We start from the raw sequence: 21,363 nt of genomic DNA, 5'->3' as shown, positions 1-21,363 counted from the left end.
TTATGTTTTTAAAAGGCCATGCATAGTGTTTGCATATTTATTTATGCATGAATTGTAACGTATATGTTTGTTTGGTGCTGCGGACGCACAGGTAAATGCCAGGTAAGTTGCAGTTATGGTTGTGTTGTAGTAGTTATGTGAGATGCATAGAGAGCTCATAACCTGCACCCCCGGTGTTAGTGCTCCCGCCCAGAGTTAGGGCATAATCCTTCATGTGATGTTCACCTCCCGCACCATACGCTCACCTTGGATCCAAGTTAGGTGCACAGTCCTGTCGTACAGACCAATTTAGGTGGTTCCGATTCGTAGGTGACCCACGATTATTCGCCCAGTCTTCACGTGATCGTAGCACTTGACCGTATTTATTTACACCCAGTCCTGTCGTACAAACCACTTTAGGTGGTTCTCACTCGTGTGCAGGTATAGTTAGTGAGTGGTGGATTTGAGCTCTAGTTTCAGCCGTACAGGTGACGTTAGGTGACTTCGGCTGACATGTTATTTATATTGATTAGCATTACCTGGGTTACCTTCATTTTATGTTGAGGCATTCGACGTGGTATATTTCTGAACATATTTTCGATATATGTGTATATTCTATTTTCTGGGAAAGTATACAGGTCTTACGACGAGGGGTTAGAACTTTTGCTAATGAAATGATTTTGAAAAGCTTTGTTTTTGCCCACTCACACTTTCTGTTTTGTGACCCTCCAGGTTCTAGTTTGGATTGCTCTTTTGGTGGCTTACGAGGAATCCACGGCATATCTGACAGATGATCACTAGTGTAGGACCACCTCTGGGTGTGTTTCGTTAGTGTTTGTTCCTCTGGACTGCAATAGGCTTTCTGTGCTTTGAATATTGTTTATCACACTTGCACTTGTACGTTAACTACATTGTTTTGTAGTTTGGTTTTTATTTATTCGTACTTTTATTATTATTTTTGCTTCCGCACTGTGCACATGGTTACGTCATTCTCACGTGATGGCCAGCATGCCTCGATTCCGATCGGGGGGTGTCATAAGTGATGTATGACAAAACCACCAATAATTCACTTGTATCAAATCATTAACAAAGTGGTGGAGGATGTTGTGCTGAAGCGTCAAATATGAAACCAATAAACTAATATAGAAATATATTACAAGACAAACAACCTAAAGTGACATAAAGGTTTGTACTGGCTCGGCGTAAGCCTACGTCTAATTTGTACTAGCTTGGCGTAAGCCCGCGTCTAATTTGGCTCGACATAAGCCTACATCTAATTTGGAGACGACCATAATATTTCACTAATAATTAAAATGAAGAATACAAATAAAGTTTTAAACTTTCCCGCATACACTCTGAAGCTCTCACTCAAACAAAAAACAAATGAAGATGGTGAAAATACATAATAAACTCCTGTCCCAAAACCCACAAAAGTAACATCAGTACCTTTGAATGAGTGATTACCAACATAGGGGGATCACTCTCATTCTTTTCTTCCAATAGAGCTGTTGGCTGCTCTCCATTTAAAAACAAAAGACATCAAGCCTTATATAAGGCTGCTGCCAATTAAACCATCAGGCATCAGCAACCCTACCCACTCTTTCACATGGACAATTGAGGCCGAATCAATTTGGGCTGTTGGGCTCACAAAATACAAAGGCCTACTACATGAGCCACAAATCCAACAGTAAATAACAAGGCCACCACCAATTCCCTTAAAACAAATCACTAACAAAGTGGTGGACAACAACTATGGTGCAAAGAATGTTAGAGTTTAAGAATGAATTGATACTCATATCTGGACTTCAACATACGAACCTTGTTCGACTTTTGGGGTTTGGACCTGTTTATAAGGTAAGGTTTCAAAGTTAGTAACATACTACTTGATGAAAATAAAACCCCCAAAATTTCTCACTTTGGTATGGCAAGGATTTTCATGCATCACAAATAAGATTGTTGGGACATAATAAGTTACAAATAAGAAGTGCATTCTTATCACATCATTCACTTTTGGTTACTAATCATGCATTTATGTAGGTATAAGCTAAATCGTGTCTTCAGTGGTTAGCTGTCTCCTGAGTATGCCATGGGGGGAAACTTTGGTATGGCAAGGATTTTCATGCATCACAAATAAGATTGTTGGGACATAATAAGTTACAAATAAGAAGTGCATTCTTATCACATCATTCACTTTTGGTTACTAATCATGCATTTATGTAGGTATAAGCTAAATCGTGTCTTCAGTGGTTAGCTGTCTCCTGAGTATGCCATGGGGGGAAACTTTTCTACAAAATCTGACATTATAGCTTTGGAGTATTAACGCTTGAGACTATTTGGAAGGAAAAATAATAGCTTCTACAATGATCGCGTGCTCAATATAGTAAGATAGGCATGTCAAATAAAATCTTTCTATGATTAAAATGTTTCCTCTTTGAGGTGAGACTTAGAGAGTCTGATATCCTAAATGAATGTAAGGTTATTTCAGGCTTGGGGTTATGCAAAGAAGGTGCACGGCGAAAATTAATGGATCCAATGCTAGGCGATTCATGTAGGAAGATCAGTTGATAAGATGCATCAATGTTGGTCTGCTATGCATGGAAGAAGATGCAGCTGATCAGCTCACCATGTCCGATGTCATATGTATGTTGACAAATGAAAGCACGCCGTTACCTGTACCAACAAGGCCAGCATTTTTTACAGGAAGAAAAGAGGTTGAATCGAATATCAGAATTTCGGCAATTATCAGCATTTTCTTGGAGGTTTATGTGAATGGATTGGTCATCGTAACTTTTTTTTTATTGTAGAATTATCAGTAATTATTATTGGTGTAGAGTTTGCATATCAGCGGGGCTGACATTCTCTTTGGTTGGAAACTGATAGTTCTAGTGTTATTTCTGCTCTTCAACCGTTTGATTTTGATCATCCTTGGCCTCTTCGTACACAATGGTCTATTTGTTTAGATCGCATTCGGGAAATAACTTTCTATGCATCTCACATATATTGTGTAGAAAATCTTGTTGCAGACAATTTTGCTAATTTGAGCTTGTCTTCCCCATCTTTAATATGACATGATTTTCCCCTGCTAGCGGCTTATGCTACTATATTTTCAAACTATGTTGGCTTGCCTAACTACCGCTTCATAAATTAATGTGCATCTCAGCATCCAAGTTTGTTTCCCTTGTTTTTTTTCTGAACTTTATGGTGTTGTTCGACTTGTTTTGCAGGTTTAGACCTTTAGGTTTGGTTTTAGAAGAATTAGGTTTCATGTCCTCCATTTTTCTTTGTATCATTCTTGTTTATTTTTTCTAGAAGAGAAGGGAAAGGTTTATGTCCTCCTTTTTCGTATATTTTTTTTTGTTGTCTCTGTTTTATGAGAGGTAAAGTTGATGTCCCCCCACTAGGTGTAATTTATTTTCTAGTTATCAATAAAATCTCTCTTACCATCAAGGTTTCTCAAAAAAAAAAAAAAAAACGAATATAATAAGTGGAAACGAATTAGAAGTTTTGTCAAGAGAAATGGCATGTTTGACTCTGATGTAGTAGGAAGATGAAGGTACAATACTTGTGGAGAATGAGTCTTATATTGATGGGAGGATGAACTTTGCATGAGTTTATAAGAGCTAGGGCTACTCTTCATATTGCCAATTGGTTTTTTGGTGGAACCCCAACTTTCTTTAGTACTAACATGCCTGGTGTTCCTCAGTATACTTGCTTCCATAGGTGTACTACATGATCTGGAATACGTTTTGATTGAAGACCTTGTGCCTGAGGAAGAAGGCGGCTAACTCACTAAGCTGTTTCCTCAGAGGCACATCCACAGTAATTATATGAACTGGAACTGCTACCGCTGCTGCATAACTTGATCAGGTAGATTCTAACACATGAAAGTATCGTTCGTCTTGCTTCATCCATTTGCTCTTATATATAACTGAACGTTTTACAGCAGAGAACAGAGAGCACATAATGCCAACAGCTATTATAGTTGATATTTCCACAGGTACATTAGTTTGTGAGGAAAAAGTAATTTTCCAACTAGAGTACTTCCATCATACATATAAAAGCAAGCAAAAATTCAGGCAAACCGTAAACATAGTAGGATGTAAATTCATCGCGGCACAGCAGTGGAATTGGATATCTCATTTGATGAAAAAATTCCTGATTTTTCTCCACTCGGACCATCTTCAACCACATTTCTTCCTGCAAAAAATGCTGCCTTTGCAGGCAATGGCAACGGTGTGCTTTGATTTGTCAACATGGATACGACATCTGGCATGGTAGGCCGATCAGCTGCATTTTCTTCCACGCATAGTAGACCAACATGAACGCATCTTAACAATTGATCTTTGATACATGAATCACCTAATGCTGGATCCATTAATTCTAGAACTGTGCCTTCCTTCCATAATTCCCATGCCTGAAACATGCAGGATCGCATTTAATTAGAATCACACACCTAAGACCACGAACAAAATTTTTTCTTCACAATTAAGATTGGAATGACATACGTATCCTACTATATTAAGCAGGCGATCAGCATTGTAGAAGCTATTGTTTCTCCTGCCGCTTACAATTTCAAGCATTAACACTCCAAAACTATAAACGTCAGATTTTATGGAAAAGAGGCCCTCCATGGCGTACTCAGGAGACATGTAACCACTGTTACCAAATAGAAAAACACACTTGTTTTAGTACTTCTGCATAGATAAATAATCCATGTTATATAATATAGCAAACTGAAAGAGATGAAGGACCAATTTATTGTTTACTTACTATGTTCCGACAACCCTATTAGTATTTGCTTCTAGTTCATTATGCTTGAAAATCCTTGCCATACCAAAATCAGATATTTTGGGGTTCATATTTTCGTCAAGTAGTATGTTACTTGCTTTTAAATCTCTATGGATTACTGTCACTCTTGAGTACTTGTGCAAGTAAAGCAATCCTTGAGCAATTCCTTCAATTATACTGAAACGCTTCTTCCAATCAAGTAGCGTGACCCTTGTTGAATCTGCTGTATATAGAAGAATTAGTAGATTGATAATTAGCTGTGTATTTTTGACATATCACACAAATCCGAAACAAAAATAAATCAAGCAGTAGGATTAAAGCGAGTGTTACCAACCGAATAAAAAGTAGTCCAAACTTTTGTTTGGCATATACTCGTATATAAGCATCCTCTCTTCACCATGAATGCAAAATCCAAAAAGTTTGACAAGGTTTTTATGTTGGAGTTCATATATGAGTATCAATTCATTCTTAAACTCCAGCGTTCCTTGCCCCGAACACTTTGAAAGCCTCTTAACAGCTACTTCTTGTCCCGTCACCAATTTTCCCTGAATTAATGATGCACAATAACTCACCTGATCAGCTTTAAGTTTTTGCATCAGTGGACGAAATAACACTCTATGATTTAAAACCTTACCTTATAAACCGGACCAAATCCCCCTTGTCCAAGCTTGTTTTCTTGTGAGAAATTACATGTGGCAGCCATTACAGAAGCATAACTAAAGACACTTAAATCATGTCTCATATTTCCATCATTGTGACGTGCATTGGCATCAGTAGGTCGATCAGATTTCATGAAGTCTAGCAATTCTTCCTCAATGATATTTGTCTCTTTCTCACCTATGTAAATTAAGGTACAAAATGAATTTTACATTCATGACAAAAAATTTCATTGACGTGAACAACTTTGTGTACCTGAAAGTGCAAATTTTCTTCTTCGTAGTACATACCAGGCGATGCAGGGGACCATTAGTAGTAGAGTAGCAACTGTGATACCAGTGCCAATAAATATCCACTTTTTTGTATCTGCATTGATTTAGTAAATGTACTTCCATTTAATTTCATATATACTAGTGTGTGTTTGTGTGTGTGTGTGTGAGTAAGGAAGGTATGATATAGAAACATATAGAAATTTACCATTACTGCGAGGTGACTTTGTTTTCAACATATAGAAATTTTGTGTACTATCACCAGTGAAGTCTTGTATGAACTCCCAGTTTATTCCGGTATAATATTGACATCCAGACTGATCATCTGCATTTAGAAAGTTGTATCCAAGGCACTCGCAATTTTTCCAACAAGAATCTTTACAATCACTAATGCTTAGACTTTCATTAGAATCACTAGGGAAGGTTGAATTTGTGGTGGTTTGTCTAAAGAAACCACTTTTTAGCTCGAATATGTCACCAATATGTCTGCAAGTTGGCTTCTCTGCCCATCTCTGGCACCGTCCATCTGTGTTATAGCCATAACAGTTATCTGCTCTTGCAATATCAACTCCTCCAAAGTCAAATAGCCGTCCATATGAGGTTAACACCCATTCTGATGCAGAAGTCTGGTTTAGAGAGTAGTAAGAGAAGTAGTCTTCGTTTTTGTTCGAAACAATGCTAAAATTATACCTCCTCCTCAGCAGCTTAAATCTCTTACTTGTAGAGGCTCCACTAGTCCAGTAAACCACTCCGTGTCGCTTAATCTGCAATTCTTGCGTTTTGTAGTCCCATTCAAGGGTGAAAGGCCCCGGGTCTGGGTTGGACTGACTTGACCATGAAGCAAGTGACAAAATGTGCCCGTTTCTATGGTTAACACCTAATTTCATGCCCGAATAAAGGGTGTCTGTTGGATGATCAAAACTTTGCCACAAAATCTGGCTCCTCGATCCATCCAGAGAGTTCACTTCTTGTAGGATAAAATTGCCAGAATCCAGTAAAGTAGCCACCACAGTACTTGTGTTAGTATTTGCAGTTTCTCTACTGGCAGAGTAAAGCACCAACCGCGTCCCGCCTTGGTCCAAAATTTTCAACGTTTTGTTCTTGTCCAAGGTAAGAACTCCTAGAGGGTATAAAATAGGTTTGTCTCCGCTGGCAATCCATCCTCTGTTATTACTGACACTGCTCCATATGCACAACTGACTGGAATTCGAGTTGTAAAATGTATAGAAACCCAAGCAGAAGGTCCCCTTTGCAGAACATAAAGAAGTTGTGGAGTTGAGAGACTCACCCGGTTTGAGTGTGTCACCTGGTTTGATTGTGTCCCTTGCACTTGCAGCAGTATAATAATAAGTCCAGATTAAGCTTGAAAATATGAGCAAGCAAGTTATACAGCTAGCCATGAATGACTACATAAAAGTATTATCTGCCTAACCTTTCTTCTTTGTTGGTTGCAGCTGAGTGATAAATCTAAAGCAAATTATTTTGTGTCAAGTGAATTGAACTTTAAAGTTCAATTGCCCGACAAAACTTTTAAAATGATAACCGATCAACACCCTAAATGGCAAATTGTACTATGCGGACCAAATATGCAGACGGTTTTAAGCCCTTGGATTTGATCTTGACGGTTCACAACAAATGTGCCCAAACTGATCTCACGGTGGAACGGGGTCATTTATGACCCGTCTTCCTTCTTAATTTCCTTCCTCCTTTTTCCCTCTTGTATTTCATGCTCACGTTTCACTCTCAAGAAATTTTTAATTATGACGGAAATACAAGTTATCACGTTTTTTAATATAAGTAATGGAGAATTTTATTTTTGAAGTTTTTAACTTTTTAGCACACATATCCCACCATTTAAATAATGACATATGATGTATCATCTAATATACTGATCACACTGAAAAATCTCTCTTCACTCTCTCGTCTTTCTATCTCAACTTTCTGCTCTACATCTCACCCTCTCAACTGGAAATGTAAGGCAAATTTTTTTGTGTGAAGTGATTTAGACTTCATAGTTCATGTGGCCGACAAAACTTATAAAATGATAACCAATCAACAAATAGACGTAGAACAAGACGGAAGGCCCATTTGTACCATTGAAACATAAATGCTAACAACTTTGGAAAAGGTTTCATAAGATTGGAGCTACACATGTTTCATGCACGTATATGAAAGAGTTATCTGCCCAATCATTTCCTTTTTTCAACTTCCATGGCTTTTATCTTTCGAATGTGCAACTGTTTTGTTTGATTTTCACAATGAAAAATTTCTCGTCTTGTACGTTTTTAATCATCCCATTCCAAGCTGAGCTGGTTCAGCAGTAACTCTTCAATGTATCAAGAGTGTTTGTTTGGAAAAAGATGCACAAAGTGTGAGGCCACTAAGGGAGTTGGTTATATCAAACTTATGCATACCAGTTTTGATGCGACTCTAAGGTATTGGATTTCTATTATGACTAATTAGGTCCATTACATGTATTTCCATTAGGCCTATTACACTTCAAATCCTATTATCTTTATATGTATTTAAACCCTTTTATGATGTAAAGAAGGTATGAATGAAGAATATCGTTATTTACTTTTCTTAATTTCTCTACATTTTCCCTTTCTTTCTCTTTCTCCGAAATAGGTAAATGGAATTCTGGTGGGAGCTGTAAGGGAGCAACTCAACCGCTCCAAACTTTGAGCTCTTCTTACTCCAAGAAGACCAGAATTGCAGAAGAGGTCATAAAGCATATGAAAAATCCTGTGAAATTCTTGAACATAATCGACTTGTCCGAATATCAGCGGCCATCCACCCATATATAGGAAGAAAATCAAGAAAGTCGGAGATTCAAGATTGCAGTCACTCGTATCTTTCTCCATTTGCTGCAGTAACTGAAACTAAACCGGTTTCTGTTTCATTTAACTTGTATATAGTTCCTGCAATTATTCAGCAATTTGTCCACTGTGCTGACTGACTAGCTAGCTTGTAATTTTGAACTCTATCTCGTGCCCAAATGTGTCCATCAATTATTCAAAATTTTGGACTCTATCTCGTGCCCAAATGTGTCCATCAATTATTCATCAATTATTCAAAATTTTGGACTCTATCTCGTGCCCAAAATTTTGGACTCTATCTCGTGCCCAAATGTGTCCATCAATTATTCATCAATTATTCATAATTTTGGACTCTATCTCGTGCCCAAATGTGTCCATACATTTGCTCTTTTGGTTGATTGAATGAGGAGGAACCAAGATAAATAGTAGATGGATAATATTGTCTCACAATCGACAATATTATTCCCAATCGACAACTCACATATCAAAGCCTACCAGATAATTTTTTTTTTCCTGATTTATTTGTGTTTTTATAAAGCTGGGCATTGATCAATCTCAGACAAACACTTGCGAAATCTCACTGACCTCCTTCCAATTGATTTTTTTCCTCATTGAAAAAAACTACATAGTTATAAAGAGGCCGCAATGAGAATGTTTTCCATTACATTACCAACTACATCTTTATGCTTTATTAGGTTTAATTTTGAAGGCATTTAAATCTATTTTAGTGAATTTTCTGTTATTTTTGAAAGATTTTATAAAAAATGATATTTATGAAATTGAGTGTTAATTTTTTACTATTATCTATCAAAACTCGCAGGCCAATGCCAATCCTAGTTTTTTCTCCGGGTAATGGAGATTAAATATTTAAACTAAAATTTGTAAACCAAATTATGTAAATGTTGATGATTAGATTATTAATTTAAATATTAATTAACGTGCTTATTTCTTATTAATTCACAGTTTTCAGTTTACGAATTTAATTTAAAATTTTGTTCCCTGTAACCTTATCATTTATTTCCTCTTTCTCTTGATAAGGGGCTCTGTGCAAGTGACCTGTCTCTCTCCCCCCCTTTTTCTCTTTTGGTTGTCCTCTTCCTCCCCTCTCTTCTCTTTCCCCCTTTTTTTTCCGATTTCTTTCGTCCTCCTTTTATAGAGGGTCCTAATGCCATCTCTCTCTCTCTTTTTAATGTAGACTTTACTCAAAAAAGAATATTATTGATGAGAATTTTCGTTCTTTTTTTTTTAAGTAAATAAGTGGAAAAGAAAAAGAAATGAAAAAAAAAAAAATGACGTGCTACTGATAAGAATAGAATAATAATTTTAACAAAATTAAATTAGAGAAATTTTATTTAAATCAATTTAACCTATTTATACACCCAAATTTAACTAAACTAAACTATTATTGAATTTTAACTAAACTATTAATATCTCTTTAAACCCAAATTTAATACCTAATATACCTCTATAAACCCAATTCGTAGATTTATTTGTACACCCATTGAATTTTTAAGTCAGAAGCTGCCGCTTCAACAGATGTAAGATTGAAATCGAAGAAGAAGACTAAGAAGATGGAGAGAAAATGGGGTTTTGGGTGTGAGTTTTGGAGATTGATTTTGGGTTTAAGCTTGGTTTATGTGGCGATGTGCGGGTTTTATATGATGGTTTCAGGTGCATTGAAACCAATTCTGTCGCCGGAGATGGTGAGAAATGTTAGTGAAAAATCTTGGGTTGTGGATGATATGAATGGCAGGCTGAGGTTCTTGCAGAAAGAGATGCAGGGTCTTGTTCCTGGTAGCAGTAGGGGAGCCAAGGTGAGGGCAATGGGATTCCTTGACTCCAATAACCTTGTGCCGACAGCCCCAAACAAGAAGAAGAAGAATGAGCTTGGTAAGTTGTGCGATGCCCGTAAGGTGTTTGAGGAAATGTCTGAACCACGTGTGGTTGCGTGGAATGCGATGATTGATGGGTTTAGGAAGAATGGGGATATGGGTTCTGCTGTTTTTGCTATTTGAAAGCATGCCGGAAAGGGACGTGGTTTCATGGACAAGCATTATAAGCGGGTTTGGGAGAAATGGGTGTGGTTGTTGTGCTGGAATCGAAATGGGGGTTTGAATCCTTCACTCAAAGTGCAAATTTGATCAAGGGAATGAGAGGGGTGGCATTGTGCTTGCTGATGTTTTTCGGGTTTTTCGTGGGCGTTTTGGGGTTCTGCAGTTGGGTTTCGACATTGGATTTGAAGGGGGATACTGATGGGTGGAAGAGCTGGGTGTTTGTGGTGCAATTATGGTGATTACGACTTCTCTCGTGCTGCTGATGCTCTACAATGCCGCTGAGAATACGGTGTTGTATATGTATTGCCGGGCTGTGAATGGTGAGCTTGCCATGGAAATTGCAGAGGAGTTTGCTAGGGAGTATGTGAGCTTGCCCTTCGACAACGAAAAAGTCCCTCATGTTGTTTCGGTTGCACATGCTTGACGAGGAGCTTGAGGTCAGTCAGTCACCTTTGTGATGGCTAGTTCATCATTGTCGAACTTTATTTGTAAATAGACTTGTAAATACAAATGATGTTGCTTTATTTTTGTGTTTTGATGACTCTGGCCGCAATTAAGCTCTCATTAGATCAGACAATACAAAAGTATATGCATCTCAGTTAAAAGTTCGAAACCAAACTCTTGAGAAAAATTTCTATACATGGCATGCCATCATTGCCATGCCTGGTTCCTTGCTGGTCTCACAAATGAAAGACTTAAAATTAAAATCACAGTTGATGACAATCAGAGCTTTCTTGTGTTAGCCGGGCTGGAGGAAGATGATTGAATTGAACGAATTTAGCGTTCACGTTTTAGTAAGTAGAATGAGATTTAATCTCAAACGGAGAATAAAGTTTACCAATAGTCTTTACAAGAAGAAAAACCATGTTTTAATCATCTTCTAAACTCTAAAAAATTGAAATCGAACGAACAAAAAATTCATAAATTGAGTCATACCTTGGTTGGAGGATTCAAAACTTCAAAATCATCATCCATCAATAGAAAATTTTATTTTTCTCTATGAGAGCTATTAGGGTTTTAGTCAGAATGAATGTAGGATAAACAAAGAATGATTGTAGGGTTTAATTATAGTGTTTGGGTTTATTGATAAATTTGAGTTTTATTATTAATTTCATTTTGTACTTAATAGTAATTATGCAATAGGGTAAAATAGACAATTAACATTCAAAATTTTAAGTTGGATGTAAAAAGAGGTTGCATGAGTTTAAATAAAATTTCCCATTAAATTATTAGAGAAAAGTAAAAACATACTCAATTATCTTTTATATATAAAGCCGAAGGCCGATTTTGGTGTCACCGGCTTCGATAAAACTAATTGAACGAAAATACCCCTCGGCCAAAAAAAGTTAAAAGCATGAAAAATGAATGCATAAAATAATACAAAGGTAATTTTGTAAATTTTTTTTTAAATAATTTTATCATAAAAAATTATGATAAAATGTGTCCAAAAAAAGCTAGCTTGTAATTTTGAACTCTATCTCGTGCCCAAATGTGTCCATCAATTATTCAAAATGTAGGACCCTATCTCGTGCCCAAATGTGTCCATCAATTATTCATAATTTTGGACTCTATCTCGTGCCAAATGTGTCCATACATTTTCTCTTTTGGTTGATTGAATGAGGAGGAACCAAAGTAAATAGTAGATGGATAATATTGTCTCACAATCGACAATATTATTTTTAATCAGCAACTCACACATCAAAGCCTACCAGATAATTTTTTTTCCTGATTTATTTGTGTTTTTATAAAGCTGGGCATTGATCAATCTCAGACAAACACTGGCGAGATCTCACTGACCTCCTTCCAATTGATTTTTTTCCTCATTGAAAAAACTACACAGTTATAAAGAGGCCGCAATGAGAATGTTTTCCATTACATTACGAACTACATCTTTATGTTTTATTAGGTTTAATTTTGAAGGCATTTAAATCTATTTTAGTGAATTTTCGGTTATTTTTTAAAGATTTTATAAAAAATAACATTTATGGAATTGAGTGTTAATTTTTTACTATTGTCGATCAAAACTCACAGGCCAATGCCAATCCTAGTTTTTTCTCTGGGTAATGCTAGTGAGATTAAATATTTAAACTAAAATTTGTAAACCAAATGATGTAAATGTTGATGATTAGATTACTAATTTAAATGTTGATTAACGTGCTTATTTCTTATTGGTTCCCACTTTTCAATTTACGAATTTAATTTAAAATTTTATTCTTTGTAACCTTATCATTTATCTCCTCTTTCTCTTGATAAGGGGCTCTGTGCAAGTGACCTGTTTCTCTCCCCCCTTTTTCTCTTTTGGTTGTCCTCCTCTCCTCTTTTCTCTTTCCCCCTTTTTTTTTCTGTTTTCTTTCGTCCTCCTTTTATACAGGGTCCTAATGCCATCTCTCTCTCTCTCTCTCTCTCTCTCTCTCTCTCTCTCTCTCTCTCTCTCTCTCTCTCTCTCTCTCTTTTTTAAATGTAGACTTTTCTCTAAAAAGGATGTCATTGACGATTGAGGGTTCTAAGGCCATCTCTCTCTCTCTCTTTAATTTAGACTTTGCTCAAAAAAGAATATTATTTGATGAGAATTTTCATTCTTTTTTGTTTATTAAGTAAATAAGTGAAAAAGAAAAAGAAATGAAAAAAAAAGAAAAGAAAACGACGTGCTACTGATAAGAATAGAAAAATATTTTTGACAAAATTAAATTATTAGGAAAAAGTAAAAACAAACTCAATTATCTTTTATATATAAAGCAGGAGGCCGATTTTGAGGCTTCGATAAAACTAATTGAACGAACATACCCCTCGACCAAAAAAAGTTAAAGGCAGGAAAAATGAATCATAAAATAATACAAGGGTAATTTTGTAAATTTATTTTTAAATAATTTTATCATAAAAAATGCCTAAGCTTTTATAGTCGGTTTGCTTTCCTCATTTCTGCTTTCCTCTTTTGCTCCCGGTGTGCAAATCAGCACTCTCTTCCATCTGATATGAACCCACACGTCAAAATCTGATATGAACCCACACCTCAAAATCAACTGTGCTCAAAGATTGGAGCCTAGAACAGTGACGGTTTTTTGGCGGAGGTTTTACTGATTACGCCCAATCCCGCCGGAATTTGGTCTCAGCCCAAGAGAGAAAGTTGATCCTCTCTTTACGATCTTTCTACCTATACTTGAGTTCGTTGAGTGAATTGAAAGTTTTATTTTTTATTTTTTTATTGGGTTATTATACAAAATGGTCTTTAGATATAAATGGTCCCTGAGATTGTCATCCATGATTTTGGTCATTCCGTTAAATATATGACAAGGTTCATTCATTCTTTTAAGGTTCATCCAAGTTTTATTTTCACAAGAAATGTTGTGTACAAAGATATTTTGCTTCCATCAAATATATGACAAGGTTCATTCATTCTTTTAATGTTTAATTCACTTTTCAAATCTACGTAGATAAATACATTTAAATTGTATAAGTCGCGCGTAGAACACCGTAGTTATAAAAGAGCCTTCAGCGAGCACGTGTAAGAAGGCTAGTTCTAATAATATGGATGCCCACATATTGAAAGGTGAAGAAGAAACAAGTGGTGTATGACAAAACCACCAATAATTCACTTGTATCAAATCATTAACAAAGTGGTGGAGGATGTTGTGCTAAGTGTCAAATATGAAACCAATAAACTAATATAGAAATATATTACAAGACAAACAACCTAAAGTGACATAAGGGTTTGTACTGGCTCGGTGTAAGGCTACGTCTAATTTGTATTAGCTCGGCGTAAGCCTACGTCTAATTTGGCCTGGTGTAAGCCTACATCTAATTTGGAAACGACCATAATATTTCACTAATAATCAAAATGAAGATTACAAATAAAGTTTTAAACTCTCCCATATACACTCCGAAGCTCTCACTCAAACAAAAAAAAAATGGAGATGATGAAAATACATAATAGACTCCTGTCCCAAAACCCACAAAAGTAACATCAGTACCTTTGAATGAGTGATTACCAACATAGGGGGATCGCTCTCATTCTTTTCTTCCAATAGAGCTGTTGGCTGCTCTCCATTTAAAACAAAAGGCATCAAGCCTTATATAAGGCTGCTGCCAATTAAACCATCAGGCATCAGCAACCCTACCCACTCTTTCACATGGACAGTTGAGGCCGAAACAATTTGGGCTGTTGGGCTCACAAAATATAAGGGCCTATTACATGAGTCACAAATCCAACAGTAAATGACAAAGTCACCACCAATTCCTTTAAAACAAATCACTAACAAAGTCGTGGACAACAAAGATGTTCGGTGCACGGAACATTGGAGTTTAAGAATGAATTGATACTCATATATGAACTTCAACATACGAACCTTGTTCAACTTTTGGGGTTTGGACCTGTTTATAAGGTAAGGTTTCAAAGCTAGTAACATACTACTTGATGAAAATAAAACCCCCAAAATTTCTCACTTTGGTATGGCAAGGATTTTCATGCATCACAATTAGGATTGTTGGGACATAATAAGTTACAAATAAGAAGTGCATTCTTATCACATCATTCACTTTTGGTTACTAGTTATGCATTTATGTATGTATAAGCTAAATCGTGCCTTCAGTGGTTACTTGTCTTCTGAGTATGCCATGAGAGGAAACTTTTCTACAAAATCTGACGTTATAGCTTTGGAGTATTAACGCTTGAGATTATTTGGAAGGAAAAATAATAGCTTCTACAATGATTGCGTGCTCAATATAGTAAGATAGGTATTTCAAATAAAATCTTTCTATGATTAAAATGTTTCCTCTTTGAGGTGAGACTTAGAGAGTCTGATATCCTAAATGAATGTAAGGTTATTTCAGGCTTGGGGTTATGGAAAGAAGGTGCACGGCTGAAATTAATGGATCCAATGCTAGGCGATTCATGTAAGAAGATCAGTTGATAAGATGCATCAATGTTGGTCTGCTATGCATGGAAGAAGATGCAGCTGATCAGCTCACCATGTCCGATGTCATATGTATGTTGACAAATGAAAGCACGCCGTTACCTGTACCAACAAGGCCAGCATTTTTTACAGGAAGAAAAGAGGTTGAATCGAATATCAGAATTTCGGCAATTATCAGCATTTTCTTGGAGGTTTATGTGAATGGATTGGTCATCGTAACTTTTTTTCTTATCTTTCGAATTCCTGACACAATACGCTTTCTTCTTTTCCTTCTCTATTTTCCATTTTCTACTTTTCTTTTGCAGGGTTTGCAATCTCCACTTTTTTTCTTATCTTTCGAATTCCTGACACAAAAGACTTTGCAATCTCCATTTTCTACTTTTCTTTTGCAGGGTTTGCAATCTCGCCGTGATGGATGCCGTGACTTAGGAGAGGAAAGCGATGCATTGCAGTCGGGGGAAGGATTTGGGGTTGCTTCTTTAGAGTCTCCACCTTCATTTTTTTTTGCTTTGCGGAATGGGAGAGGTTTTTTTTTTTTCCTACAAAGCGAGAGAAACCAAACAAAGAAAGATTTAAAATGATGGATTTGTACCTTTAAATGCTTTGTTGCTTTCCTTTGCCGTGTATCCTCTTCTCTGTTTGCTTTTGTCTCCCTGAATTTCTGCAGCAGTTCACCTCTTTGATTTCTTTCTTAATTTCTGCAGAGTCTCTTCTCTTTTTTTGTCCGTCCTTTGTATGCTTTTTGGCCTCCGTCTCACCTGTGTTTTACGTCCTATTTATAGACTTTGAAGAACTTTGAGTCTGACAGGCAACGTGGGGTGAAAAGTATGGTGAAAGTGGGTAGTTTTCACTAACTTCTTTTGCACGTCTAGGGAAATGATGGAACTGTTTCCCATTATAAAATTAAAGTTTATTTTTATTTTACAATGGAAGGTGTAGATTTCTTAAAATAATCTGTACCTTTGATTTGTTTGCCACTCACATTCCCACTTTCCTTGATTTAAGGAACGGCTTCTTTTTCCTTTTTTTTTTTTTTTTTTTGACCTCAACATAGAGGTAAAGTTTATGTCCTCATTAGGTGTAATTTATTTTCTAGTTATCAATAAAATCTCTCGCAGCGTCAAGATTTTTTTTAAAAATAAAAATAAAAATCGAATATAATAAGTGGAAACGAATAAGAAGTTTTATCAAGAGAAATGGCATGTTTGACTCCGACACAGTAGGAAGATGAAGGTACAGTACTTGTGGAGAATGAGTCCCTTTGCATGAGTTTATAAGAGTAGGGCTACTCTTCATATTGTCAATTGATTTTATAGTGGAATCCAACTTTCTTCAGTACTAACATGCCTGGTGTTCCTCAGTATACTTGCTTCCATAGGCGTACTACATGATCTAGAAAATACGCTTTGATTTAAGACCTTATGCCTGAGGAAGAAGGTGGCTAACTCACTAAGCTGTTTCCTCAGAGGCACATCAACAGTAATTATATGAACTGGAACTGCTACCGCTGCTGCATAACTTGATCAGGTAGATTCTAACACATGAAAGTATCGTTCGTCTTGCTTCATCCATTTGCTCTTATATATAACTGAACGTTTTACAGCAGAGAACAGAGAGCACATAATGCCAACAGCTATTATAGTTGATATTTCCACAGGTACATTAGTTTGTGAGGAAAAAGAAATTTTCCAAGTAGAGTACTTCCATCATACATATAAAAGCAAGCAAAAATTCAGCAAACCGTAAACATAGTAGGATGTAAATTCATCGCGGCACAGCAGTGGAATTCGATATCTCATTTGATGAAAAAAATTCTGATTTTTTTCCACTCAAACCATCTTCAACCACATTTCTTCCTGTAAAAAATGCTGCCTTTGCAGGCAATGGCAACGGTGTGCTTTGATTTGTCAACATAGATACGACATCTGACATGGTAGGCCGATCAGCTGCATTTTCTTCCACGCATAGTAGACCAACATGAACGCATCTTAACAATTGATCTTTGATACATGAATCACCTAATGCTGGATCCATTAATTCTAGAACTGTGCCTTCCTTCCATAATTCCCATGCCTGAAAAATGCAGGATTGTATTTAATTAGAATCACAAACCTAAAACCACGAACAAAAACTTTCGTCACAATTAAGATTGGAATGACATACATATCCTACTATATTAAGCAGGCGATCAGCATTGTAGAAGCTATTGTTTCTCCTGCCGCTTACAATTTCAAGCATTAACACTCCAAAACTATAAACATCAGATTTTATGGAAAAGAGGCCCTCCATGGCGTACTCAGGAGAAATGTAACCACTGTTACCAAATAGGAAAAGACACGTGTTTTAGTACTTCTGCATACATAAATAATCCATGTTATATAATATAGCAAACTGAAGGAGATGAAAGACCAATTTATTGTTTACTTACTATGTTCCGACAACCCTATTAGTATTTGCTTCTAGTTCATTATGCTTGAAAATCCTTGCCATACCAAAATCAGATATTTTGGGGTTCATATTTTCGTCAAGTAGTATGTTACTTGCTTTTAAATCTCTATGGATTACTGTCACTCTTGAGTATTTGTGCAAGTAAAGCAATCCTTGAGCAATTCCTTCAATTATACTGAAACGCTTCTTCCAATCAAGTAGCGTGACCCTTGTTGAATCTGCTGTATATAGAAGAATTAGTAGATTGATAATTAGCTGTGTATTTTTGACATATCACACAAATCCGAAACAAAAATAAATCAAGCAGTAGGATTAAAGCGAGTGTTACCAACCGAATAAAAAGTAGTCCAAACTTTTGTTTGGCATATACTCGTATATAAGCATCCTCTCTTCACCATGAATGCAAAATCCAAAAAGTTTGACAAGGTTTTTATGTTGGAGTTCATATATGAGTATCAATTCATTCTTAAACTCCAGCGATCCTTGCCCTGAACACTTTGAAAGCCTCTTAACAGCTACTTCTTGTCCCGTCACCAATTTTCCCTGAATTAATGATGCACAATAACTCACCTGATCAGCTTTAAGTTTTTGCATCAGTGGACGAAATAACACTCTATGATTTAAAACCTTACCTTATAAACCGGACCAAATCCCCCTTGTCCAAGCTTGTTTTCTTGTGAGAAATTACATGTGGCAGCCATGACAGAAGCATAACTAAAGACACTTAAATCATGTCTCATATTTCCATCATTTTGACGTGCATTGGCATCAGTAGGTCGATCAGATTTCATGAAGTCTAGCAATTCTTCCTCAATGATATTTGTCTCTTTCTCACCTATGTAAATTAAGGTACAAAATGAATTTTACATTCATGACAAAAAAATTCATTGACGTGAACAACTTTGTGTACCTGAAAGTGCAAATTTTCTTCTTCGTAGTACATACCAGGCGATGCAGGGGACCATTAGTAGTAGAGTAGCAACTGTGATACCAGTGCCAATAAATATCCGCTTTTTTGTATCTGCATTGATTTAGTAAATGTACTTCCATTTAATTTCATATATACTAGTGTGTGTTTGTGTGTGTGTGAGGAAGGTATGACACATAGAAATTTACCATTACTGCGAGGTGACTTTGTTTTCAACATATAAAAACCCACTGTAGTATCACCACTGAAGTCTTGAACGAACTCCCAGTTTATTCCAGTATAATATTGACATCCAGACTGATCATGTTCAACTAGAAAGTTGAATCCAAGGCACTCGCAATTTTTCCAACAAGAATCTTTACAATCACTAATACTTAGATTTGTATTAGAGTCAATCGGGAAGGTTGAATTTGAGGTGGTTTTTCTAAAGAAACCACTTTTTAGCTCGAATATGTCACCAACATGTCTGCAAGTTGGCTTCTCCGCCCATCTCTGGCACCCTCCATCTGTGTTATAGCGATAACAGTTATCTGTTCTTGCAATATCAACTCCATCAAAATCGTATAGTAGTCCAGTTGAGGTTAACAGCCATTCTGATGTAGAAGTCTGGTTTAGAGAGTGGTAAGTGAAGTAGTCTTCATTTTCGTTCGAAACAATGCTAAAATTATACCTCTTCATCAGCAGCTTATATCTCTTACTTGTAGGGGCTCCACTAGTCCAGTAAACCACCCCACGGTGCTTAATATGCAATTCTCGCATTTTGTAGTCCCATTCAAGGGTGAAAGGCCCCGGCTTTGGATTGTACTCACTTGACCATGAAGTAAGTGACAAAATATGCCCGTTTCTATGGTTAACCCCTAATACCATGCCTGGATAAAGAGCGTCTGTTGGATGATCAAAACTTTGCCACAAAACCCTATTTTTCGATCCATCCAGAGAGTTCACTTCTTGTAGGATAAAATTGCCAGAATCCAGTAGAGTAGCCACCACAGTACTAGTGTTAGTGTTTGCAGTTTCTATACTGGCAGAGTAAAGCTCCAACCGTGTCCTGCCTTGGTCCATAATTTTCAATGTTTTGTCCTTGTCCAAGGTAAGAACTCCTGTTGGGTATAAAACAGGTTTGTCTCGGCTAGCAATCCATCCTTGGTTATTAGCATCACGTCCCCATATGCACAACTGGCTGGAATTCGATTCGTCATATACAACGAAACCTAAGCAGAAGGTCCCCATTGCAGAACACATATAAGTTGTGGAGTTGAGAGACTCACCTGGTTTGAGTGTGTCACCTGGTGTGAGTGTGTCACCTGGTTTGGGTGTGTCCTGTGCACTTGCAGCAGTATAATAATAGGTCCACACCACTAAGCTTGAAAATATGAGCAAGCAAGTTCTGCAGCTAGCCATGAATGAGTATAGAAAAATATTATCTGCCTAACCTTTGTTCTTTGTTGGTTGTAACTGAGTGATAAGCCCTAAATCTAAAGCAAATTATTAGGTCTGAAGTGATTTAAACTTTAAAGTTCAAGTGACCGACAAAACTTTTAAAAAGATAACCAATCAACAAAATAGATGTAGAAAAAGACAGAAGGACCCCTTGTACCACTGAAACATACACGCACACAACTTTGGGTAAGGTTTCTTAAGATTGGAGCTACGCATGTTTCACGCACCTACATATGTTGTTTAACAAACTAGCTAATTTTAGCTATATGTATTGTCTTGCTTATGTGAATTAAATTGGTTAGTAAACAAGACTGCATCAACTTTAAAGGAAATAAACTGTTGCGTTTGTGCTGTGCAGAAACTCGATTCTTTTGCAGAGGCACTGTTGTGCAAGAGAAACTCGATTCTTTGCTCTCCGATTTGCTATGTCTTTCTAACTGGATGATCGAACTAGATTCGAATAACATATTTTCAGAGGTATGTAATCACCAAAACTTGGTTCTTGTTCTAAATTCATACATATGTTGGCGTATCTATTTTCAATCTCTGGTTACAAGTCATAATGTATTAGGATTTTACGTAGTTGGTATTTTTTTGTTGAGTGACCTTAGTGGCATGTCTATTTCCAATCTCTGCTTCTTGTTGTAAATAACTCTTGGAGTTTCGCTCTGGTTGTTTCCCTTTTAATTCAACTTTCGTTGAGCGAAACATGTCTGTTTATGTTGATTATGTGTGGTCTATTTGAGGTATTTTCATCATTGAATGACTTTTGATTTATATTATTACGCGAGATGAAAATGGAGCTGCTGCAATGGTTAAAAGGGCTGATATGAGTATATGGTATTATTTGTTTAGTTCAATTCTCTTTGTATAAAAATTTGAGATATCGTATGGTTGTAATTGCTTGAATGATGATATGACATTGGTGATTTGTAATAAAAGAAAAAGTTCTTGGTTTAGTTAGTGTTTTCAAAGTGATATTTGATCGTATAACGATGTATGTCATAAATGTAATAGACTTTTCCTATATATGTCGCCAAGTGCTATGAATTGTATGAAAATGCTATAGTA

General features: G+C 36.4%; 2 protein-coding genes across 4 annotated transcripts; both read right to left on the bottom strand.

Annotated features, from left to right (window-relative positions):
• Positions 1–3,554: 3,554 nt before the first annotated feature.
• Positions 3,555–7,178, bottom strand: LOC137728934 (G-type lectin S-receptor-like serine/threonine-protein kinase CES101). 2 transcript variants are annotated; one of them, XM_068467746.1, is made up of 7 exons: positions 5,902–7,178; positions 5,680–5,790; positions 5,402–5,604; positions 5,102–5,312; positions 4,750–4,990; positions 4,485–4,635; positions 3,555–4,393 (listed from the first exon to the last, which is right to left on the bottom strand). In XM_068467746.1, the coding sequence occupies exons 1-7, from the start codon at positions 7,091–7,093 to the stop codon at positions 4,085–4,087; spliced, it is 2,418 nt and encodes an 805-aa protein (XP_068323847.1). In that variant the 5' UTR covers positions 7,094–7,178; the 3' UTR covers positions 3,555–4,084. The 2 variants fall into 2 exon arrangements, with proteins under 2 accessions (XP_068323847.1, XP_068323848.1); XM_068467747.1 differs by having other exon boundaries at positions 4,750–4,987.
• Positions 7,179–16,765: 9,587 nt separating this feature from the next.
• LOC137728933 (G-type lectin S-receptor-like serine/threonine-protein kinase At1g67520) lies at positions 16,766–20,372 on the bottom strand. 2 transcript variants are annotated; one of them, XM_068467745.1, is made up of 7 exons: positions 19,041–20,372; positions 18,835–18,945; positions 18,557–18,759; positions 18,257–18,467; positions 17,905–18,142; positions 17,640–17,790; positions 16,766–17,549 (listed from the first exon to the last, which is right to left on the bottom strand). In XM_068467745.1, the coding sequence occupies exons 1-7, from the start codon at positions 20,251–20,253 to the stop codon at positions 17,241–17,243; spliced, it is 2,436 nt and encodes an 811-aa protein (XP_068323846.1). In that variant the 5' UTR covers positions 20,254–20,372; the 3' UTR covers positions 16,766–17,240. The 2 variants fall into 2 exon arrangements, with proteins under 2 accessions (XP_068323846.1, XP_068323845.1); XM_068467744.1 differs by having other exon boundaries at positions 17,905–18,145; positions 19,041–20,365.
• Between the last annotated feature and the right edge of the window lie 991 nt (positions 20,373–21,363).

Source organism: Pyrus communis, chromosome 3 (assembly GCF_963583255.1).
Source record: "Pyrus communis chromosome 3, drPyrComm1.1, whole genome shotgun sequence".
NCBI classification, from domain to species: Eukaryota; Viridiplantae; Streptophyta; class Magnoliopsida; order Rosales; family Rosaceae; genus Pyrus; species Pyrus communis.
The sequence above is the reverse complement of the archived record's forward strand: the minus strand, read 5'-3'. Positions and strand labels throughout refer to the sequence as shown.